Genomic DNA, 24,907 nt, shown 5'->3' on the forward strand with positions numbered 1-24,907 from the left:
ATACACACACATATGCATAGCAAATGGATTTATACAAACCCAAGAAGCGGGGGCAAAAGCTTTCCTAAAGTACGAACATGTACGTCCATGGGATTTGGGGGGGGGGGGGGGGGGGGAGGTGGAATTTTTTATTTATTTGTAGAGTTTAAGAATTGTTTAACAGACTACAACAGACGGTGTTCTATCACGATCTGTGACGGAGGCAGAAAAAACTGGCGGGAACCCCGCCCCTCCACGGCGCAGTCCCCAACCAGGTCGGCTCCCACCGCATAAAGGCCGCCGCGCTGCCGCGCTCTCTCTACATTCTTTCCTCAGCGTTCGGGAGCAACATGTCTGGTAGAGGCAAGGGCGGGAAAGGGCTCGGTAAGGGCGGCGCCAAGCGCCACCGCAAGGTGCTGCGAGACAACATCCAGGGCATCACCAAGCCGGCCATCCGGCGCCTGGCCCGGCGCGGCGGCGTGAAGCGCATTTCGGGGCTCATCTATGAGGAGACGCGCGGCGTGCTGAAGGTTTTCCTGGAGAACGTGATTCGCGACGCCGTCACCTACACCGAGCACGCCAAGAGGAAGACGGTCACGGCCATGGACGTGGTCTACGCCCTCAAGCGCCAGGGACGCACCCTCTACGGCTTCGGCGGCTAAAGCGCTTTGCTCCCGGACCCTCTCGAGAACCCAAAGGCTCTTTTAAGAGCCACCCACTTCCTCATGGGAAGAGCTGTGATAATTGTTTTCTGTGAAAGAATATTTGAAGCATCTACTACCCAATACCCAAAGCTTATTACAAGTGTCGATTATGGAGGTACTGCTAAAAGGGTTTATAATTGGATAAGTGCTATCTAATGTTTTGATTTTGCTGTGTTGACGCTTTTTTCTTTTGTGTACTCCTTAAATTCTGTGGCAAATGTACCCCACTGAAAATGTCAAGTGCTTTTTGTAATCAAAAGTGAATGCTTCCTTTACCTTTTTTGAATTTTTGCGATTTTAAGCATAATTACCTGTAATATTATTCAATGCCTTGTATTTTAAGATTTTCATTTAAATGCGTATAATCTGCGAGGAAGAAAGGGAAACCAATTTTTCATCATAGGGAAAAACATGAAAGTTGCTCTGATATGAGCGTGTTCTTTCTGCTATTTCTAAATAAATTTCTTTGCTATAACCTGTTTTCATTTCTTCGTCTTTTTTTTTTTTTTTTTCGCTTTTAAAAGCTATTTGAGGAGTAAATCTAATAAAGCTTTCTAGAGTATATATTGGGGGAGGGGACACACCATGAACTAAAATTATGCCCCTACTAACACATTTCGAGAAAATGTGTCTAAAGGAGCCTTGTGTGAAGGTTTTGCTCATTCTTGTGTAGAGAGACCGCTTCCATCACGTGCACTTCTACAGTGCTGGTGTTCTATTTCCTTCATCACCATAGTCATTTGCCACTTGCAAGCAATTGCATTCACTAAAGATTTGCAGTCACTCCTGGTTTTCTCGCAGCCTTAATATAATAATGAATTATATAATTATTGATAATAATAAATTAAAGGAAATAGAGTTATTCCATATTCCTTCTGAAGTTCTTAATTTCACAATTAAGTTAATTGTCTAAGTATTCTCAAAGTCACGATTTTACTTGATGATAATTAAGAACACTCAAGCCATACTTCCTAGGAAAAAGAAAACATGAGAAAAATATCTTAAAAGCTGCATCTGTATTGTTTTAGCTTGCTACATACTTGCTACAGTTACAAACTTGCATTATATGATTTCTTAAGCGTCTGTCTCTGTGTTTTCAGGTACCATGCAATCTTTCCTTTGTAGCTTTGAGGATAATGTGCCTGTTGCTGTATGAGAGCGCTCTGTACAGCAATGAAGGAATTTTTTCTTATTTTGTAACCAACCCAGCAAAAAAAACCAAAAAAAAACAAAACAAAAAAATACTTGGCGCTTTTAGGAGCAACTCCTGAATTTCAGCCTGCCCACGGCTTTGAATCTGTCACGAACCTCACGGATAGGGAAAGCTGAAGAAGCAGAGAGGATGAGAGAGCTGTGTCTGAAATACCGCCCCCCCCCCCCCCCCGCCCCGCCCCGCCTCGCCTCGGGCCTTGGACTCGCACCGAGGGAGTCGTGACTGGGAGCGGGGTCGCGGGAGGGCGGGGTGGGAGTGCAGGCAGCGGCGAATTCAGCTTCCTCGGGCCTGGGCTGGGATTTCCACGGTAGCCAATGAGGTCGCGCTTCCCGTCGTCCAATCAGAGAAGAGACGGCTCTATAAATAGGGGCGCCGCGTAGTCCCCTTCATTCGCTTCTCCTTCTTTTCGGGACAAGGTGGGAGCTGGTTGGCGATGGCGCGCACAAAGCAGACGGCGCGTAAGTCGACGGGCGGGAAGGCGCCCCGCAAGCAGCTGGCCACCAAGGCGGCCCGCAAGAGCGCGCCGGCCACGGGCGGCGTGAAGAAGCCGCACCGCTACCGGCCCGGCACGGTGGCGCTGCGCGAGATCCGGCGCTACCAGAAGTCGACGGAGCTGCTGATCCGCAAGCTGCCCTTCCAGCGCCTGGTGCGCGAGATCGCGCAGGACTTCAAGACCGACCTGCGCTTCCAGAGCTCGGCCGTGATGGCGCTGCAGGAGGCGAGCGAGGCCTACCTGGTGGGGCTCTTCGAGGACACCAACCTCTGCGCCATCCACGCCAAGCGCGTCACCATCATGCCCAAGGACATCCAGCTGGCCCGCCGCATCCGCGGTGAGCGCGCCTGAGGCTCCTGCCGCGGCCCCTCCCTCGTTCCAGCAGACACCGAGGCAACGCACACAGACCCAAAGGCTCTTTTAAGAGCCACTACATGCACAATAAAGGAGCTGTAGCACTTGTTTTTAAATGGCACGTTTCAGAAATAACTTATTTTCTTTTTTATTTCCTATATTGTAGCATTTGATTTTATGGGCCTAACTTTTTTTATTTTTACACATTTGTTATTTCACTATATTACCTGTTTATAAACATTTGTAAGTCCCACAAGCTGTACAAATTCCTGCTTTGCCATTCATTGGGGTGCTCCACAGATACTGAAGAGGAGTAACAGGCACTTTATAAATGCTGAGTGGGTGGGATAGGTGAGAACATTGGAGGGTGGGGTTCAGGTCGGTATATTAGTTTAAGGATGGTGAGCAGAGAATATCGGGCAGAATGGAGGTTTTTAACATCGCTATGACTGCTGGACTCAGAGCAATTTTGAGGGAGAAGGGCGGTGGGGGTAACACACATTTCTGTCTGGGACAGGCCCTGGCTCAGGAACTCTGCCTTAAACAATCCTGGCTGGTTGGGTCTAGGCAAGAGGAGTAACTTCCCATAGCTCATTGGAATTGTCTTACTGTTAAACCTGGCTAAGGCAGTCTGTTTCAAAGGGGGCTGCTGCCTTGCTCCAACAACTGTTAATGCCAGGAGCAAGAATATCTGTCTGAAAAGATCAGTTCTGAGACCAGTCACAAAATAGTGGATGACTGCTGAAGAGACAGGGCATGTGAGGTTTCTCTCTCAAAGCACAGAAACATAACTAAAAAGGCCAAGAAGCTGATTAAAAATTACTGTACACAGAAAAAGCTATAAAGTTTGCCTGAATTTGTTACCATTGCTAATAGTAAAGTGTGAAAAAAGGCTATGTATTTCCTGAGGCTTTTGGTTTTGTTTGGGGTTTGTGGTTGTTTTGTTGGGGTTTGGTTGGTTGGTTGGTTTTTGTTGGGTTTTTTTGGTTTTTTTTTTGGGGGGGGGGGGGGGGAGTGGGTGGGTGTAATTTAATGAGAAGTTTATAAAACTCTTGCAGTGAAAATTTGTGTATTCTTCCAATAATGAGTGTACACATATTTGTCTTTGAACTTACACTTACCCAGGTAGTGATCATAAGATTTTATGCAGTCAGAAAATATGCTGACTTGTCAGATTTCTGCAAACAGATTTCTAGAATTCCTCAGAAGATACTGGCAGGATATACGTGTATATGTATGAAGCTTTCAACCTTCTTTATAAGGACGCACCTTTTGCCATGCCCACAGGACTGACTAGTCTAACAAGAGCCTGAGCACTAAAACAGGAAGTTAAAAATTAGGCCTCATGTTCATAAAGGAGAGTAGTTGGTACTCCCATTATTTTGGGAAACATCTTCACTTCTCCCCGTGTGTGAAAACTCACAGCTGGTACCTGGGGTGTAACAGACCTGAGTGCTGGGTAGCACTGAAGGGTGCTTTGAGCAGTCACCTGTTGTCATTAGAGGCTTCTGAGCACCATTTGCATGATTTCCCTTAGAGATGCTTCCTGCGCTATAGACACCGTCTGTCAGAGACAGCACTAGGGTGGATGAGAAAAGATGCATGACCAGGGAACACAGACAACATATTTACAACTTATCAGTCATGATGAATAATTTCCTCATTCACTTTTGAGAGCAGATTCTGCAGCCTGGTATCAGTGAAAGCTCCTTTACAGGGCTTATGTGTGCACTATAAGCAGGCACCTGTGTGTCTGTTTCAGCAAGGTAATTTTGTTTCACCCCCATGACCTCACTCTATTTATTTACAATGTAATAAGTCTGAGGTTTTAGACATTGTAACCTTTGCTAACCTCTAAGTGGTGCCTTGCTACAAACGAAAGTCGTTGCAGTTAATACACTGCCAATGTGGAAAAACAATTAAGAGTCAGGATGGAGACTACTGAATTCTTGGAGTGTAGCCAGATGTATAGTTAATTTAAAAATTATAATCATATAATTCCTTTCAAATTACACTTATAGGCACAGTCTCTGTGCTATTCCAGCAGGAGCACTTCCACTATCAAATGTATAAAATTGTCACTCTTTAGTGGTGATGTACAAAGAGATGATTGGAATGGAATGGAATAGAAAGGAATAGAACAGAATAATTCAGTTGGAAAGGACCTATAACAATCATCTAGTTCAACTGCAAAATAGTGTCTTTCATCGGATCTACCCTATCATATTTTTGGGACTGCAAAAAATAAAGCCAGTAGGATAAAGCCGGGTGGTGCTAGGGCAGAGAGGACTGGGAAAGACAGAGGTGGACAGATACTGAAAAGAATTAAAATTTGTGAGTGAAGGAAAAGCATATATATGTGTGTGTATACATACAGAATATGTACATATCTGTGTGGGTATGTACATTCATACCTAAGTCATTATGCTATCAATGTTAGTTTTATCTACCATATTTTAATTCCTGTGTTGTATTTCAGAAATATACTCTGTGAAACTTCTTGCAGAGTTCCCCAGATGCCATATTCAAATACTTGAGTTTTCATTTCAGACCAATTTGGCTGGTACAGAAGCATATTGGACAGGCTAGACTCTATTATGAAGGGCATAGGAAAAGAAGCAAAAACCATAGGAATCTGAATGTTTTATTTGTGAATTAATAGAAAAGGTGATTTCTCTGAAATATTAAAACACCTAAAGTGTACAAGACTTGACACAATCATCAAGAAATTGAAGGGAACTAAAGGCCAACTATACTTTCCTGACTAAAAAATTTATTGAATCAACTAAATTCTAGAAAATGTTTACCTTTTGATTCCTCTATGTGTATTCCTTTACAGAGTCCACCTTCTTTTTGTCATCCATCACAACACACTTGTCCTCAAATCTCAAAATGACATAAGTATATTTTCTACAGGCCTCTCATCGGTTACAAAACTGCCAGGACTTGACAGATGCTTCCTTTCCCTGAGCTGTTTTGGTCCCATATGAAAGCCATGAAACTTTCCCCTGTGCCCATGCTGTCCATTTATTTAGAAAATTGGAGGGGGGACTTCCCAGGAACATCCATCCACCAGGTTCTCTTTGCTTTTTCCAAGGTCTCCTTCATCCTTGACTCCAGCCTCAAAGTCATCAAGCAAACAAATTTGAGACTATAAATGACAATTGGACTAATTTATTCAATTTCCCATTTTTATACCTTGTATCAGGCTTATCTTCTCAGTACTTTTGTTTTATTCGTCTCATACTTAGAGAAGTAGGGCTCTCAGATATCTAATGCATTGTTAGGATTCTGAGTATATTCTAGTAAGAGCAATGATAGAGTATATTTACATCGATTTTTCTTTAAAAGTTTATTGTCCAATACTAACTCAGGTTACACCTTTCACATTGCTTAAAAGTAAAAACCTGCACTGCTCTATAAAACCATTGCAAAAGGTATTTACAAGGAAGCATCAGATCTGGGGAGGAGGAAGAATTATTAAGACTTCTGTCCTGCTTTAAAAAAAAACCAAAAAACCAAACAAAAAAAACCACAAAAAACCACCACCAAAAATTAGCTTGCTGTGATTATTAGAAGTATTTTTTATTTACCTTACCTGAGCATTGTTTTGTGCAGTTACTTTTTTTGTACAGTTGAATAGGCATTTCCAAGTCTCTCACTAGAACATGTAGCAGTTTGAGATGACACCATAGGAAGGATTATAAACATGTTATCACTGAAATTGCAGTACCTTAATTCAAAGGCCTCTTGACATGTCCATAGAAATCAGCTGAGTAGAGCAGAGGAGGGTGGGAGGGAAACAAACTAAATGCTAGGGTTGTTAGTACTACTGAAACAGTCTGAGAAATTACACTACCTGAGAACTTCACGATTTAGTTTTGTATGACAGTATCAAAAAAAGACAGTGTCACAGCCCTCTTCTGCAATGTAGTGGCTCTTAAAAGAGCCTTTAGGGTAGGGAGATGAAAAATGATGGACGACCGTGGCAGGAGCCTCAGGCGCGCTCGCCGCGGATGCGGCGGGCCAGCTGGATGTCCTTGGGCATGATGGTGACGCGCTTGGCGTGGATGGCGCAGAGGTTGGTGTCCTCGAAGAGCCCCACCAGGTAGGCCTCGCTCGCCTCCTGCAGCGCCATCACGGCCGAGCTCTGGAAGCGCAGGTCGGTCTTGAAGTCCTGCGCGATCTCGCGCACCAGGCGCTGGAAGGGCAGCTTGCGGATCAGCAGCTCCGTCGACTTCTGGTAGCGCCGGATCTCGCGCAGCGCCACCGTGCCGGGCCGGTAGCGGTGCGGCTTCTTCACGCCGCCCGTGGCCGGCGCGCTCTTGCGGGCCGCCTTGGTGGCCAGCTGCTTGCGGGGCGCCTTCCCGCCCGTCGACTTACGCGCCGTCTGCTTCGTGCGCGCCATCGCTCTAACAGAACCGAACCGCCTCCTGGAATCAGTGTGGACAGAATGGTGCCGCTTCTGTCCCGTGGCGGCTTTTTATGGAGTGTTCTCTTCTCTGATTGGCTGGCAGCAATGAGACGTTACTATTGGATACTTTCAAATTCGAAAAGCGCGCCTTTTCCCTCAACCACCCAACGTCGCTCACCCTCCCCCCATCTTGCACTCACCGTTCTTGTTTTAGGTTTTATCTATTTCTTATAACAATTTTTATACTCCATCCAGAAAATTACAATCTTTAGCGAAAATTGTTCAAAGGAGAAATGGACAGTTGCAAATTATGCTGTCCTGAAGGCATAGAAGGTTCATGTTTATTTCATTCCAATTCAAGTCTTGAGCTTTGAAAAATAAGGTTTGTACCCGTTTTCCTCAACAGGAATCCTTATTTGGGGTCTTTAGTTGTTGGTTTGATTTTTTTTTTTCTTTTTTTGACGGTGTTGTGTTTGGTTCTGTAGATTTTTTGTTTGCTTTACGTAGAGTAACTTTAATCTGGAAATAGTAGAAAGTAATATCGTAGCTGGTATGGTAAATACATTTTGACTGAGAGGAATTGCATGTGAAATGCTCTAATTCAAGGGAGAGTGTTTTCAGGCTGTTGCTTGCTGAAATACAAACTTTGTAGTTTGTGAGTTTTGTCTTCCCCCCACTGCATGTTTCTGCTGTTTTCCTACAGGGGAGCATTGTCAGAGCCCGAGTAGAGAAGGGATTTTGTGCAAAGGGAAGTCTGGTGCTGGCCCTGGATATGGACCAATGCTCCGGCTTCAGCAGCCCTAAATTGAAAGCAGCGGCTTCCTAAGCTTTAACACACCGGATGCACAAAGAATAATGTACGATGCCCTAAAAATTACTTTAAAAGGACAGATTTAGAATCATTGCAGTATTTAAAATTTTATGTGAAGGGGGACCAGCTGTGACATCTCCCAGCGCAACCCAGTGCATTTCTATGTGCCGACCATCGTTACAGGAATTAACATGATTAACTGATACGCATCTGCTTGTTAGTATTTACTCAGTGAAAAAACGCAGGCCACAAGACATACCCGCAGGGCGATTGCGTACCTGGCGATGAGGGGGGCCAGGGCTCACCACCTCGAAACGCGAGCATAAATTTAGGGCGTTTTACTATTCAGCTCGAGTTTTCAGAGAAGTGAGAAAAGCCCTGAAGTCATTAGACTGTAATTACACATATACAGAAATTAATAGCTTTGTATGTGTTTACGAAGCTACTTAGCATGGATGGTCCCTTAGATATTTCAAATATATATTTAATTATATTAAGGGCTTAAATACCTTTCAAGATCTACCTACAGTTATTCAACAACCAAAAACTCAATTAATGGGAGCATTTTTAGGGTTTATTTTCGGTTCACCAGCTTTGAAGCAACACAGCTCTTTCCTAGTTAAGTGGGTGGCTCTTAAAAGAGCCTTTGGGTTCTCGAGAGGGTCCAGGAGCAAAGCGCTTTAGCCGCCGAAGCCGTAGAGGGTGCGTCCCTGGCGCTTGAGGGCGTAGACCACGTCCATGGCCGTGACCGTCTTCCTCTTGGCGTGCTCGGTGTAGGTGACGGCGTCGCGAATCACGTTCTCCAGGAAAACCTTCAGCACGCCGCGCGTCTCCTCGTAGATGAGCCCCGAGATGCGCTTCACGCCACCGCGCCGGGCCAGGCGCCGGATGGCCGGCTTGGTGATGCCCTGGATGTTGTCGCGCAGCACCTTGCGGTGGCGCTTGGCGCCGCCCTTGCCGAGCCCTTTCCCGCCCTTGCCTCTACCAGACATGTTGCTCCCGAACGCTGAGGAAAGAATGTAGAGAGAGCGCGGCAGCGCGGCGGCCTTTATGCGGTGGGAGCCGACCTGGTTGGGGACTGCACAGAGGAGGGGCGGGGCTTAGGGCTCGCTCCCTCCGCGTCTCCCCGCTTTCCCTACCGCGCGCTCCGCTAGCACCAAACTGCGGTTTTCGTGCGAGTTTCACTTCCCGCGGCACAAGAGGTTCTGTGTTGCTGCCCTTTTTCGGTACGTTTGGTTTTTTTTTCAGATAACAAAGACCTTGGGTCTGCGTGTATAATAGTTTATAATTTGTTTTAAACCTTTAATATGTCTTGATCATTCAGAAGTAAAATCTCGATCACAGAAAAGTGTCCCAGTTACTGAATCACTCAAATTGCCCTTTGATTTTTTTCCTATAATTGTTATTTTAAAATATGGGTATGTGATATATCTTTCAGTTTCATCTGGTTGATTGATTCTTACGTGTGGTTTCAGTGTTGTAAACAGCTGCTCCTCATGTTTTTTTAATGGCGCATCTTGCAGCAAAATCTGTCCAATCGTGTTTCTGAGAAATTCTACCCCTCCTTGAATTTCTCTCTCATCTTCATTTCCTGCCCTTTCTAAACGTTTTCTCAAGGAGAATTTAGCAGTAAAGGTAATCTAATCAAGAGTTAAACCTTATGTGCTCCATTTTAATTTTTTAAGGGAAAACGATTGTTTTGGAAGAATATTTTTACAGTACTTTCCATTCTTATGGTGGCATAGACAATAACGTGGCTATTTTTTAGAGAGATTGAAAAATTAAATATGGAAAAGGAAGGGTGTTTTTGTCCTTCCGGGGAATGTATTCAGCTTTGTTTTTTCTTTCTTTTGGGGGGGGGGAAATCTTCTGATATTTTACTTTTGCAAACAAAAAAATGCTATTTAAGAAAAATTATTCTGTAGATGGCTTTCCACCTGAAAATTGGTGAAGGATGAAAAAAAATTTCCAGTATTGAGCGTTTGCTGCCCTCTCATGGTCCTTTTTTGTTGGCTTTTTTTTTTTTTTTTTTTTTTTTTTCCCATTACAAGCTGAGTGGCTTTTTCTAATGTATCCTTTCATAATGATAAAACATAAGATTAATCAGTGATCAATCTCTATCTTCGCATAGGCCATAGATACAGATGTTGCATCTGCTAGCAGAGAAATCACTGTTCCAGTGGCCTCTCACTAGCAGATGAAAATAATGTAGTCTGCCATGTTGTTCAAGCACAATCTTTTCAGGATAGGCACAAAGGAAACTCAAATGGAGTAAGACAAGCACCGAAACTCTGAGAAGACATCCTAAAGGCTCAAACCAATAACAAATATCCTGTTCTACAAGGAACTTTACAGGATCCGAGGTTGGGCTATGGACATAACTCTGGAGTACACTGGTGATGCCACAGCTAAGTTCCCTTTCCTAACACTGGTTTGCTCCTTCCAGGGAGAAAAGTTCAGAGACCATGACTAGACTGCTGTGGGGGACCAGGCTACCATGAGAAACTGTGCATTCTGTAGTTAGGTCCTGTCTCATTCCCAGCAGATTTCGAGAGTAAGGAAAGACATTTGGTGTAACATTTGCTGCAGACTTTATTGCTTTCTGAGGACACAGGCGAGTCCCCAGGATGTTACTAACAGGGTAGTTTAGCACCCCCTGCTGCAGAGCTCCCTAAACCTGCTTTGCCATGAAAATCAAGTCTGCTCAATCTTTGTGAATCTGACTATATCACAGTCCTGTCCTGGGAGTTATTACCACTTGCAGACCCCTGCCATGAGGTTCCCAGACACTCTTGGACTTCTTCAAATCACCTTATCACCTTCCCATGCAGTCCCTGATGAGTTGTCTACCTCTGGAAAGCTAAGGTTTTGTTTCTTTTTTTTTTTTTTTTTTTTTTTTTAGAGGGGATAAAATTAAGTTAGAGCTTCATACTATAACCCTGCTCCATAATGAGCTGCTTTTGCCCAGGAATCTGTGACTACATATAATATTTTCCCCTGTGTCTAGATGTTCGTCTCCTTGTCTCCATGTTCTCCTCGACACAATGTCAGAACCTGTTTGGAAATGGATTTTTTTTAAATAAGTAGATACATACTTGTTCATAGAACTGCTTTTTAACTCATGACAGAAATTCATCTAATAAATTGAAGCAAGGTTGTAGTTGAGTTCCTTCTCTTCTTCCCCCATAGGTGATTCCAAATTATACATCAGATTTCATCTGGTCTACTAGATCTGTCTGATAAAAATAAACTGTAACTGTAACTTGAGATAGAAATGTAACGTCTTCTTGAAAGTTGCTAAGGTTCATAGAATCATTTGCATTGGAAGGGACTTTCAAAGATCTTCTAGACTAATCCTTGTGCTGTGGGTAGAGACATCTTTCACTAGATCACGTGAAAGCTCCATCCAACTTGACTTTGAACATTTCCAGGGATGGGACATCCACAACTTCTCTGGGCAACCTGGTGCAGTGACCCACCACTTTCATCATAAAAAAAGTGTTTTCCTTGTGTCTAATGCAAATCTACCCTCTTTCTGCTTAAAACCATTGCCCCTTGTCCTGTCACTACAGGCCCTTCTGAAAAAGCTTTTTCCATCTTTCTTATAAGCTCCCTTCATATATTGAAGGGTCACAGTAAGGTCTCGCTACAGACTTCTCTTCTCCAGGCTGAAAAACAGCAACTGTCTCAGCCTTTCTTCATGGGAAAGGTGTTCCAGCCCTCTGACTGTTATTCTGGCCCTTCATGAGGTTCTCTTGGGCCCACCTCTCAAGCCTGTCAAGGTCCCTCTGGATGGCATCCCTTCCCTCTAGCAAATAACTGCACTACTTGGTGTCATCCACAGACTTGTTGAGGGTGCACTCCATCCCACTATGTCACTGATGAAGATATTAAACAATATTGACCCCAGTATGGACCCCTGAGGGACACCACTTGTTACTGGTTTCCATATAGACATTGAGCCATTGGCTGTAACTCTTTGGATACAGCCATCCAGCTCATTCCTTATCCATTTAACAATCCATCCGTCCGATCCATACTTCTTCAATTTAGAGGTAAGAACATTGTGGGGAACCATTTCAAAGGCCTTACAGAAGTCCAGGTAGATGACATCAGTTGCTCTTCCTTATCCACTGATGCAGTCACTTTATTGTAGGAGGCCGCTAGATTAGTGAGGCATGATTTGCCCATGGTGAAGCCATGTTTACTATCTCTAATGACCTCCCTGTCTTCCATATGTTTTGACATAGCTTCTAGGAGGATCGGTTCCATGATCTTACCAGGTACTGAGGTGAGGCTTACTGTTCTGTAGATCCCAGGGTCCTCTTTATTATCCTTTTAAAAAATGGCTGCGATATTCCCTTTTCTCTAGTCTCTGGGAACTTCACCTGACTGCAGTGACCTTTTAAATATGATGAAGAGTGGCTTAGCAACTACATCTGCCAAATCCCTCACAACCGTGGGATGCATCTCATCGGGCCCCATAGACTTGTGTATGTTCATGTTCTACAAATGATCTCAAACCTGATCTTCTACAATGGGAAGGACTTTGTTCCCCCAGTCCCTGCTTTGAGGTTCAGGGTCTTGAGAGATGCAGTAAGAGTGATTATCAGTGAAAACGGAGAGGGAGAGTAAAAAAAAAAAAAAGCTGAGCACCTCAACCTTTTTGCATGTCAGTTGTCACTATTTCTCCTGTCATATTTATTGGGAAGGGTGTGTGTGCACATTTTCTTTAATCTTCCATTTTGGGGAAAAAAACCCCAATTCTCTATTGTTCTTATGTAGCTTGCTTTTCCTGTCCAGGCAATTAGGGTTTTTGGGATAGTTGTCACATGGAATAATGTGGAAATGGAAAATTCAGCTTTTCTTTGACACCAAAGAAGAGGAAATATGTCTGAAACACACCCCTTTTTAATGAAAGAAGTCTCGTACCTCAAGAGTGCACAAACTCACCAGATCTGGTCCTGACAGGAGATGCTGGTGCTAGCAATGTATTCCTTCGGACAGAAGGAGAAAAATATTTAAGGAGTTAAGAACCAAGTGGCCAAAGGCAGTTGACCAGGGAATGGGCACAGAGTTCTGTTACAAAGACAGTAAATCTACAGTGGAGGAAACAGAAGCAGGGAAAAAGTGGCAAAACACTGCAATGGCAATGTCAATGTGCATTTTTACTAGGGCAGTTACATACAACTGAACATGAATATGCAGTATGTAGACCCAGTGTATACAGCCTTGGTTGACTAGTGCCAGCATACACTGGCTGCTGAAAGAACAAGAGGAACTCCTGTTTTATGGCTAGTACAGGTCCTGACCCATGCTTTGTTTATTTTTCTTTTTTTTCTGTGTTTGATGAGAACAATAATCCTATCATTATTTTTCTACATTTCATTTTTTTCCACAGCTACTGACAGCCCAATCCAGAAATTGTTGAAAAGCAAACCCTGCAGTCCTTGGGAGAACCAAGCACTGGGGTTTCACTGATGTCCCAGCAGGCCTACATGAGTGATGAACAAAACTCACATGGGAATGGAAGTGCAAGGACATCACAAAAAACAATCTGAAAAGTGAAAAGCAGAATAAAATGCAACTCCAAGTCTAGAAAAAGTTGTCCAAAATTGAGTATGGAGAATGAATGGGGATCCCAGAAGAAGTCACACTGATGACTTTGCTGTCCTTTGACAACATGTTCTGGAGAAGAGGGATCACAAATCCCCACAAAGAAACATGGCTGGTATCATCCAGTGCCCAGGACTGGACTGAGTGTATTGTCATCTTGGTAGTAAAAAAGAAACTCGTAGCAGAAAAACCTCTATTGTGTAACCTTTCTAAGTCAAAGGTATCTAGGTGAAAAGTGGTTCTGTACCTGAACTCAAACTGGTCCAAATTTGTATTGCCATGCGAGCAGCAGAGAACAGGTCTGGTGTTAACGATATTCACACTGCACTCACTTTTGGGGACTCCGCACTGGCTGTCTGCACCTTCCTGTCCATACACTATAACTGTCTTCCCACTCAGCTCCTTCCTTTTGAGAATGTGTAAACTTAGTCTTGAAATGTACATTGTGGGAATTAAGAATTGGTGGTTAGCAAAATATAAACAGACCTTGAGGTTAGAAGAATGATTGCTGATAACTGAGGCAGCATTATGTAATTTTTACATTACTGTGTTGTGTGAAAAACAACAGTAAAAAACACCACCTGCAGAGTGTGGTGAGCATGTGAGCAGTAAACAGGCAAAACCTGAAGGTCAGTAGGATGTAAAAGTAAAAATGAACCTATGAAAACACGTGGTAATAAATTGGGAGCTTGCACACAATGCAGCAGCATTTGCTCTTGGCAATGTCCCCCCTTCAACAAACTGGTGTGAGTTTGTCATTCTTCTGCGTGTCGCCCCGATCCTGACTGGACCGAGACCGACAAGCCGTGCCCCGTGTGAGCCATATGGAAAATTGAAGAAGACAGAAGTGTGCTCGTATATGAAGGAGGAAAGTGGCGTCCGGACTTTAATATTCATTCAACTAGTAAGTACCAGATTGCAGCACCTGACTTTGGGAAAGCTGCCAGCATACGAAAGAACAGAAGGGGTTTTTTCTTTAGCTATCTGGTGAATACCAGACGGCAGTACCTGGCTGTGGAAAGCTGCTACTCTCTTTTTCTTAAATTGCCTACTGGACAGCAGTGCCTGGCTGTGGGAAGCTGCTGGTTTCTTTCTCTTAAGTTATCTTGTGAGTACCACACAGCAGTGCCTGGCTGTGGGAAGCTGCTGGCATACGGCTCTTCCCCTTCTCTTAAATCATAAGGGGTTTTTTTTCTTTCTCTTTTTCTCTTAAGTCATGGGGTCAGGGTTTTCTAAGGAACAAAAGCTGTATATACAATTTTAAAGCAGCTATTGAAGGCTGCCCAATACTCAGTAACAGATGATCAACTGCATGAGTTACTGTGATATATCTTTAAGTATTGTACATGGTTCTCGGTCAATGGAACTTTTGATTTAGCATTATGGTGGAAGGTCGGACAGGAGTTTAAAAATAATGAAGACCTAGGGAGTGCACTGCTGACCTCTGTCTTCCTTACATGTGAAGTGCTAAGGCTTGGACAACAGGCCCAAACCAGAGTTAACCTATAGATGAATCCTGTATAAGTGACAACTATTGCGCTAATGGGTATTGTACTAAGTTATAACAAACCACCTATACTGATGTAAAAAGTGCTAAAGTGTTGAAATATTGAAGCCTGAACAACAGGCCCCAAGCCAAACCTGCTGACTTAGTATGTAGTCATTAGTGAAATATGCATGCTCATTAACAAAACATGTAGCTTAGATATCATAAAACATGTCTGTCCTGAATATATCTTTATCCTTCTTTGTATAGAGGCAAGTTGACAGGGCCATGGAGCCAGTTGTTTGGCCTTGTGACCTGATGTGTGACCTTGCTCATAAATTAATTAGATAACCAGGGAAACTACCTTAGCTTCCCCCATAAACCCTGGCCAGGCTCTGGGGGAATCTAATGTGAGATTGGAATCAGATGTTTCCACTTATAACAAAGGTGCCAGTTATTCTGGCTTGCTGATTTTTAGTATATAAGGCTGGACCCACTTACAATGACTTTAGACACCTCACCTATGGGTGGATGCACCATGTAGGACTTCACACTTGCCAGGAAAGGCTCTCCAAATTCTTGCTGTAACTGGGGCTCCCCAGTGTCTGCAGATCTGGATGATGGTAAAGTATGCAGGTGGTGATGTATCTTTCTTAATCACTATTCTCTCTCCCTTGTAGTAATGATTTGATGCATTACCCTGTATTTTCCTATTTGTTTATGTTAAGTGCACTCTTTTGTCTTTTCTTACTGTATGTTTTCTGTATTACTCTGTTACGTTATTTACTTATCCCCAGTAAAACATGCCTACTGTCTTCACTTGGTGTCTGAGTTTAATTGGTATCCTTAATCAGCAAAACATAAATCGATGTCAGAAGTGGGATCTGACAAAAATGCCATTATTTAAAGTAACAATTGGATGCTTTAAATTGTATGAAAAGAGTGTCTGTTGAAAAAGGAAAAGAAAATACAAATTCAAGTAAATGAGGGTGGATTTTGTTAACTGCATATAGAAAACAACAGCAGAGTAAAGAGAGGCTGTTGTTAAAGTGCTCCTAGATGGAGCGACAGATGTGTGATTTACAGAGTCAAACAGTGATGTTGCAATGCCAGAATAAGTTGCTTGCTGATAAGCTGGATACTTATCAGACAGTGGTGGAGAAAGCTGTGGTGCGAGTAGCACAATATAAGTATAGGAAAAGGAGAGGGCGAGTGAATTGTAAGAAAGTGCATGCGGTGATTGCAGAAGTGGGTGTGCAGTGGGATCCTGGTAGAGATCCTAATATTGGGCAAGCTGTGAGGAAGGATATGACAGAGGATTATACACAGTATGAAGTAAACACATAATTGAAAGATTTAAGCAGAGACCTGGGGAATCCCTGCTCTCTTGGATAGTGCACTTGCATGATCAGGGAACTGCAGGGATAACCCTAGATGCAGGAGATTCTAAAAAGTTTTTGATTTTTAAGTTCAGATTCTTTTGTGCAGGATGCATTTTGGAACAATACTCAGGATGTTAATTTGTTAGCATTGGCTACTCAGGGATGTAATACCAAATATTCTACAGAAAATGATTGGCCAGACTCTGACCATCAGTGGTATACTTTGCGAGATTGTATACAGCAATGAAAGAGGGAGGGATAAAAGCAGCTATTTTTGTAGGAGATGCTGACCTTATGATGTGGCATCCTTTGTTGGTCACTATGAGAAACAGAGTGACTAAAACCGCTCCACTGGCATATAAGAATGACCCTCCTCATTAATGAAATGGGGAATCCCCTCAATGAAGTAATTGAAAAAGTGCAACAGTTACGTGACCTTGGAGAGTGGGGCACTTGAGGGAGTGCAGGGAATAGAGATACTCGAGACAGCCCTAAAGGCAGTGAAAACAGGATTTCTCGTAAGGAAATATTTAGGCTTTGTTAAAGAACAGCATGTCTCGTGAAAAAAAATTGCTGGTGTTCCAACTGATGAGCTGTGGCAAATATATACACAGAGGGCTTAACTATTACAGGTTTGGGAGGAAAACAAATTGAAGCTGTACAAACACAAATAGAAATGAATATAGGAAACCTCCCAAGACGATTGTATTCAGTCATGATTGTTCCCCTTCCTGAATATATAATAGGTATAGGCATTCTAAAAGGAGTAACTTTAAACCTTTCTGATGATCAGTATCAATTTGGAGTTAAACCCTATATTAGTGCTAGACATGTTACTGTTGGTAGAGTAAAAATGCCTCCTGTGCAGATTCCAGCTGCAACTAAGTTAGTCACAATGAAGCAATATAGAATTCTGGGAGGACATGAAGAGATATCACAGACAATTAAAGATTTATTAGGTGTAGGAGTTTTAAAGCCAACCGCCGCAGCTTGGGACAATCCGATACGGCCTGTCAAGAAAAGTGACAGATCCTGGAAAATGATGGTGGATTTTAGAGATGGAAGGTGGCAGACTTACAACTATTTTTGCATCAACGGGGGATTCAGCATAAAACAGGTGTTCCTCATAATGCCACATGACAGGCAATAGTTGAATGTGCACATGCTACACTAAAAGCCTTGATTTTAAAACAAAGAAAGGCGAATTCTCTGGACACACCACATAATCAGCTGCCAATGGCTTTATATACTCTTAATTTTTTAAGCAGAAATTGGTTTGCCTTGTGTGGTGGTTTAGCCCCTGCTGGGGTCTGAGACCATGCGGCCGCTGCCCCTCCCCCACAAAGGGAATGAAATACAAAGCCCTGAGGCTGAGATAAGGACAGGTTTAATACAACAGTGCAACAGCAACACAACAAACAGCAACAATAACAATAAGAATAACAGTAATAACAATGAACAGAGCAAAATATCTACTAATACAGCAGTGAGAATAGAGCAAATCCCACAGTACATGCGGTAACCCCTTGTCCCACTTCGGCACCAGGATGTGACGTGGGCATGGTATCTGAATAACCCGGCTAGAGCTTCCCCCCCCACTGCTGGGGAAACTTAACCCTATTCTGGCTAAACCAGGACACCTTGACAGCAGCAGAACATCATTTTAGCACCACAACAGACTCTATAATTAAACCACAGGTCTTGTATAAGGATCCTGAAGGAGACCCAATCTCGAGAGGGCCAGTAGATCTGCTGGTATGGGGGGCAGGGGTATGCTTGTGTTTTGTCACCCACAGGTCCTCGGTGGATACCGACAAGGAAAGTCAAGTCATGTTGTGAGCTGGAAGGGTCAACCCTCCAACCCGATACCCCAGATCTCTCAACTGACGATGCAGGAATTGACGTGCAGGATAAGTTCCTCTAGGAACTCGGCACCTGCAGCTATCACTTGGGGAAGTCTAAAACAACTACAACAGAAAGCAGAAGACACGGTGGCAGCAGTGGGATCCTGATGTACCGGAAACAAATAATGACACACAGTGGACTGGAGGGTCTTGGCTTCCTCCTTGAGACACAGAGAATCAGTCATATCGTTTGAATGTTGCCAGTATAATATTGTATGCGGATGCCCCCGTGTGTATATGTCCACAGGAGGAAGAGGTGCATGTGTGCCTCTGCAGCCACAACAGCACCTGTATTTTAGACTGTCTGTGCAACTCATCCGTATATTTTGTTGGCTGGAAAAGAGGCATGAATAAGCAATAGTAGTGGTTGATTATCAGATCATCATTACAGATCCTAAATATTTTAGTTGTCTATCCACGGCCAATGTATCTAGCCATAAGCTTACAGTAATTTTTCCTTTGAGATGTGGATCTGAATTTGTAGTGCTAGGGCCTGAATAATAGGCCTGAAACAAGTTGACCTCTAGATGAACCTTATAACTAAACATTATCCATTATTAGTATTTGTTAATTAGTTAAATATGTATTACCATTAGCATTGATTATTAGTATCTGATCATTAACGAAATATATAGGCATACTAGTCACTAGTGAAAGATGTAGCTTAGACAAAATGTAGTTATTAATAAGGATGAAATGCTGTGAGAATGTGTATCCAACTTTCCTTGTTTAGCCTTGTTCAAGCCTGAGAACCCAAGTGTTTGACCTTGTTAGAAACTCCCTTGGTTCTCCCCCCTGAGTCCTGGCCAGGCTTTGGGTGGAATCCAACAGGAGGATGAAACCAGATGTTTCCACTCAAAGAAAAGTGCAAGTTATTTTGGCTTGCTGATTTGGACATATAAGGCTGGACCTGCTCGCCACAATTTTGGATGCCTCACCTACAGATGGAAGCATCGCGTAGGACTTCCCACTTGCAGGGAAAGGTACTCCAAATCCTCACTGCAACCAGATGTTTTGCTGATTAAGGACACCAGTTAAACACGGACACCAGAGTGAAAAGAGTAGGTGTATTTTACTGGGGATAACTAAATAATGTAACAGAGTAATACAGAAAACATACAGTAAGAAAAGACAGAAGAGTGCACTTACCCTGTATTTTCCTATTTGTTTATGTTAATGCATCAAATCATTACTACAAGGGAGAGAGAATAGTGATTAAGAAAGATACATCACCACTTGCATACTTTACCATCATCCAGATCCGCAGATGCTGGGGAGCCCTGGTTACAGCGAGGATTTGGAGAGCCTGTCCTGGCAAGTGGGAAGTCCTACATGGCACATCCACCCATAGGTGAGGCATCCAAAGTTGCTGTAGGTGGGTCCAGCCTTATATACCTTAAAATCAGCAAGATAGAATAGCTGGCACCTTTGTTATAAGTGGAAACATCTGATTCCAATCTCACGTTAGATTCCCCCAGAGCCTGGCCAGGGCTCAAGGGAGAAGCTAAGGGAGTTTCTCTGCTTATCTAATTGGATTATGCGCAAGGTCTCACATCAGGCCACAGTGCCAGACAACTCTCTCCATGACCCTGTTATCTTATCCACACACAAAGAAAGATAAAGATACATTCAAGATAGCTACATCTTCCATGTATATTTCATTAATGATTACATACTGAGTTAACAGTTTCAGCTCAGGACCTGTTATTCAGGCTTCAATACACATCAGAATAGGTGGTTTGTTATAACTTAGTATAATACCTATTAGGACAATGGTTATCAGTTATAAAATATACAAGATTCATCTATAGGTGAACTCTGCCTTGGGCTGGTTGTCCAAGCCTTAGCGCTTCACTGGGGCTCCCCAGTGATTGCGGATCTGTATATTAGTAACCCATTGTGTAGTAATGATTTGGTGCATTTGCCTTGTTTAATTATATATAGTGATAATTAAGTGTACTATTCTGTATTTTTCTTACTGCTTATTTTTGTAGTACTTAGTTATATCCTTTAATTATTAACAGTAAAATCAGCCTACTCTTTTCACTCTGGTGTCTGAGTTTAATTGGCATCCTCGATCAGCAGAACAGAATTACAGCTATCAGTGAATTTTACTCACCGTTAACAGCGTGACTCTGAATTGCCTCAAGTAAACAAGCAATCTGCAACATAATTCATTACAACATGAATTAAATGAGATTCAGAAATTAATGCATGATGACATCATGAGAGAGTTAGGCTAAAGTTTATCATGGCTCAACCCTGGGCACTAATTTGCAGGTCTGAACCAACAGATGTGGGTTTTAGCAGGCCTGGGATGTTTAATTGGTTTTTATAGGATTTACCATCCTACAACATGGAGGAAGACTGAACCATGCCTGATTGTAATGATTGCCATGGAAACGAAGCTACAAAACAAAGAAGGGGGAGCTGTGGGAATTAATTGGTAGTTAGCAAAATGTAAACTGACCTTGAGGTTAGAAGAATGATTGTGGATAACTGAGGCAGCATTATGTAACACCGTGTTGTGTGAAAAACGGCAGTAAAAAATACCACCTGCAGGATGTGATGAGCCTGTAAGCAATAAACAGGCAAAACCTGAAGGTCAGTAGGATGTAAAAGTAAAAGTGAACCTATGTAAACAAGTGGTAATGAATTGGGAGCTTGCACACAGTGCAGCAGCACTTGCTCTTGGCAATGTCCCCCCCTTCAGCAAACCACTGTGAGTTTGTCGTTCTTCTGTGCGTCTCCCTGATCCTGGCTGGACCGAGACTGACAGTACAGATTTACATATCTCCATTTATCCAGCTCAGGATACTATGAAGGGCTTTTTCTCTGATTTATTCAGCTTAGGGTGCTCACTACTACTGAGGATGTGAAAAACCAGCATATCCCTATTTTAAACATCTTCGCACTTGAATTAACATCATTCAGCCTTTTATTGAAAAATAGCTTCCAATTTTCTCTAACAAATATAGAAGCATTTTTATGTTAGTATTCAAATAGTTTAACTTGAAATAAAACTCCACCTTTGATTTTTTTCAAAAGTGAGTCTCTAAGAGAGACCTTTTTATTGTTTTCAAAGACACCAAGGCCATGCAGAATAAACTCTTACCTCCCACATGACAACAACTACAGTAAGAGTCAGAGAGCTACACAAAAAGCACAGGAGTAACAGAATCCACTGACAGAGAATGAAGAGATAAAGAAATATATGTACAGAAATTACAGAGGTCATGGTAATCTGGTTTTGTGGTGACTATTGCAAATTAAAATTCTGTAACCCCGTAATACAAAAGTATCCATCAGTACAAAGGGATATATTATTCTGTGAGGGAGTAACTTGAATTCAACAGAATTCTTGCCAGGCTGCTGAGAGTCTGTGCTGCTATATGGAGATCTTTTGCCATTATTTTCTTTTGCTGTGCCATTTCTTCCTCCAGTGCTGGAACATCACAGACTTTTGATATCACTATTTACTTAGTAAGTAAATCTGTGAAATAAAAAGTTAACCCCATGGAAGATAAAACAAATGAAAGCAGATCTTCCTTGTAATAATTTGAAATTCTGAACCCATTTTTTGACCTTCCTCCTAATTTTTGAGCAGCTTAGTCAGCATTTGAAGTAAAAAAGCAGATACTTGGGTTTTCTGTCTCAGTATGGCCACTTGCTAAACACCAGCCTTTTTTTGCCTCCTATTAAGCCACCTCCTCTTTGGCCACCAGCAGCTCAGTTCTCCATGCCAAATAGTTGCACTGAATCACTGACCAGTCTGATTCCAATCCAGTTCCTGGATCAGAACTATTCACAAAAGACAGAATGTGTTTTGTGCCTGAGTTCCTAAAGCTCTTCCTGCCATATAACTTGTTTTCCAGGCAGTGGTATTCTCGTTCCTTAGAGCCCGTAGCGTAGGAAAATGTCCATGCAGTAAGGACATAGCAGAAATTTAAGAAATGTACTATTCATCTCAGAATATGCATTAGTCTGAGCACTTTGCAAATGTGGAACAGGCTAGGGACATCACATAGCCTGTATAAAAAGTTAAAAAAATAGATGCTCCATGGCCACAGGAAGTCCCATCATACAATACAAAAGTTGGAATCTCATTCTGGAATATCAATTATCTTGGTTTAGCTCCAGCTGGCAATTAAGCACCACACAGCCACTCACTCACTCCAATCCCCCCCAGTGGAGTGGGGGAAACAATTGGGAAAAAAAAGTAAAACTCATGGATTGAGATAAAGACAATTTCATAGGACAGAAAAGGAAGGTATAATAATAATAATAACAACAACAATAATAGAATATACAAAACAAGTGATGCACAATACAATTGCTCGCTATCTGCTGACAAACGCCCAGCCAGTCCCCAAGCCACAGTGTGCCCTGGTTAACTCCCCTCATCTTATGTATTAGTCATGACATCATATAGTAAGGAATACCCCTTAGGCTCGTTTGGGTCAGCTGTCCTGGCTGTATCCCCTCCCAGCTTCTTGTGCACTACCAACCTCCACTGGCAGGGCAGTATGAGAAGCTGAAAAGTCCTTGACTTAGTCTAAGCACTGCTTAGCAACAACTAAAATATCAGTATGCTATCAACATTTTTCTCATCCTAAATTCAACACACAGCCCTGTACCAGCTACCAGAAAGAAAATTAACTTTATTACAGCTGAAGCCAGGACACAATACAACACTTGGATGTGGAAGGAAATGTCTGGGGAAGTTTCTGTGTGTTGGTTCTTAGAAAAGTTCACCCAGCTAAGAGAAAGGTGGAGATAAAGGCATGATGGGCAAGGAGGATGTTCCTTGCAACAAGCATACCCAACAGATCATCAGGATTCCATGGAGACAAAATAAAACAAAACAACATTAGGCCCTCTTAGTTGTTTTGAGGTTTGACTTTTCATTATGAGCACACATCCAAGTCTTTTCAAGATGCCATTAGAAGTTTCATCTTAGCACATGGCACATCTTGGTTTATACTGAGCAGACCTCAACTCTTTTCTTCTTTTCCCAATTTCATGAGGCATCATAACAGTTTTGAGATAAGAAATTAATGCCCAGATATCCAAGAAGGACCTCATACAACAAAGTGAGTTGTGTTCCCTCTCCACTAGAATCATAAATCACACACTTGAACCTCAGCTCAGCAGGTTAGTTAGAAAGTTGAACCATGACAGCAGAATAGTAGTCCCTGATTTTTTTCTTAGAATATCAACTTCTCTTATAACCAGAATACAAAATGGCTTAAGTAGCCAAAAAATGACTGGTTGAAGATGATATGGGAGCCTGAGACACACACACTAATCAGACATTGCGGCAGTGACTCAGTAACCTAAAATAAGCTATTTCTGAGAGAGAATCAGTCCGGAGTTGTGCACACCCACCCTTATAACTGAAATGAGTAGGAATCCAGAGGGCTAGCAGTGCATGGGCTGAGGAGAAGGAGGATGAGAAATGGTGAATTAGGGGTACTGACTGATAGGCCAGTGATGTAATTGGCATTAACATGATATTACCCTTGGTCCTGCAAGCTCATTTACCTCAGGCCACTCTTGCTCTTTGTCACTGTGCTCCCCTTTTCCAGCTGGGAAGAACAATCTTCAGTAGGTACCTATGCTACACTGCCCAGCTCAGCGCCACAAGTAAACAGGATTTTAATTTCATCCCTGTACTTGACAGTATATCCAGTGGAGCCTATATAGCTAGTACAGTGTTCCTGCATATACATACATGTCCTCTCTGTAGTGTGGAACAATCTCTTAACATTATTTGGCAGCTATCTCCAGCTAAGGACAATAAAGTCTATTCATCTGAAGACACAACTACATACTCTTTATCTGTAAAGGTATTTTAGGCTGGTATTATTGTACATAGGTCAGTGCTTTCCATCACTACTTCTGTTCAGTAGTGCACTACTTTCCTTAATCTCAACTACTGCAGTATCCAAGGTAAGTAACTACTCCAACTGAACTTTCTTTAAAAACAGTTATAATAAATTGAGTTTTCCTCTTACCTCTCAGAAAAAGGAAAGAAGCGCCCTGATGCCTCCCCGAAGTGAACAGGGAGGGTAAATCTCAACAGGCCAAGAGTGAACTGCTGTCATTACCCCAACTCATTCCAGAAGCTGAAATTTTATTCCAGGGCTGTCTCACCAAGGTCAATTCTATTAGCAGGGATGTGTGTGGTACAGTTTTGTCCATGCTATTGTAACTGGGTTTTGCCTTTTGGGGCTCAGCTGTAAAGAAATAAATTAAGCATGAATATCACATTTGCTAGGGCAGTGTACTGCTGTTTGACCATACTCAGTCAAAATCTACTCCCCTCCAACTAGTTGTAGTGGGCTGGAGAATCACAAATGACCCACTCTCCTTCAGTCAGTGCACCTAGTTGGGTGAAACCCTTTGAGAATTAATAGGTATGACTCCCAACACCCTTCCTTTATGGTAACTGTGAGAGTCTGATAGGCACATCTCCATCCCGAACAGGGGTACAGGCATGTGAGCTCAGAAAATCAGGGTGTTGGGGTAAAGTGATATGGCCCAGTAAT

At 42.6% G+C, this 24,907-nt stretch overlaps 4 protein-coding genes and 1 long non-coding RNA gene across 5 annotated transcripts; 3 read left to right on the forward strand and 2 right to left on the reverse strand.

Moving 5' to 3' along the window:
• The first annotated feature begins 295 nt into the window (after positions 1–295).
• On the forward strand, positions 296–1,158 carry LOC141943763 (histone H4). The gene has a single exon (XM_074869424.1). The coding sequence runs from the start codon at positions 330–332 to the stop codon at positions 639–641; it is 312 nt and encodes a 103-aa protein (XP_074725525.1). The 5' UTR covers positions 296–329; the 3' UTR covers positions 642–1,158.
• Positions 1,159–2,222: 1,064 nt separating this feature from the next.
• Positions 2,223–2,914, forward strand: LOC141943764 (histone H3). The gene has a single exon (XM_074869425.1). The coding sequence runs from the start codon at positions 2,330–2,332 to the stop codon at positions 2,738–2,740; it is 411 nt and encodes a 136-aa protein (XP_074725526.1). The 5' UTR covers positions 2,223–2,329; the 3' UTR covers positions 2,741–2,914.
• Positions 2,915–6,621: 3,707 nt separating this feature from the next.
• Positions 6,622–7,164, reverse strand: LOC141943765 (histone H3). Its single transcript, XM_074869426.1, has one exon. The coding sequence runs from the start codon at positions 7,149–7,151 to the stop codon at positions 6,741–6,743; it is 411 nt and encodes a 136-aa protein (XP_074725527.1). The 5' UTR covers positions 7,152–7,164; the 3' UTR covers positions 6,622–6,740.
• Positions 7,165–8,524: 1,360 nt separating this feature from the next.
• Positions 8,525–24,517, reverse strand: LOC141943766 (histone H4). The gene is made up of 2 exons (XM_074869427.1): positions 24,374–24,517; positions 8,525–8,974 (listed from the first exon to the last, which is right to left on the reverse strand). The coding sequence occupies exon 2, from the start codon at positions 8,958–8,960 to the stop codon at positions 8,649–8,651; it is 312 nt and encodes a 103-aa protein (XP_074725528.1). The 5' UTR covers positions 8,961–8,974; positions 24,374–24,517; the 3' UTR covers positions 8,525–8,648.
• On the forward strand, positions 9,143–15,889 carry LOC141943767 (uncharacterized). Its single transcript, XR_012629046.1, has 2 exons — positions 9,143–9,194; positions 13,370–15,889. It is a non-coding gene; the product is annotated as an uncharacterized LOC141943767 (long non-coding RNA).
• Positions 24,518–24,907: the final 390 nt, after the last annotated feature.

This window comes from Strix uralensis, chromosome 5, assembly GCF_047716275.1.
Source record: "Strix uralensis isolate ZFMK-TIS-50842 chromosome 5, bStrUra1, whole genome shotgun sequence".
NCBI lineage: Eukaryota > Metazoa > Chordata > Aves > Strigiformes > Strigidae > Strix > Strix uralensis.

Bases quoted from the DNA above. Each gene is read 5' to 3' on its own strand.
- LOC141943763 (XM_074869424.1), top strand. From the start codon at position 330: ATGTCTGGTAGAGGCAAGGGCGGGAAAGGGCTCGGTAAGGGCGGCGCC.
- LOC141943764 (XM_074869425.1), top strand. From the start codon at position 2,330: ATGGCGCGCACAAAGCAGACGGCGCGTAAGTCGACGGGCGGGAAGGCG.
- LOC141943765 (XM_074869426.1), bottom strand. From the start codon at position 7,151: ATGGCGCGCACGAAGCAGACGGCGCGTAAGTCGACGGGCGGGAAGGCG.
- LOC141943766 (XM_074869427.1), bottom strand. From the start codon at position 8,960: ATGTCTGGTAGAGGCAAGGGCGGGAAAGGGCTCGGCAAGGGCGGCGCC.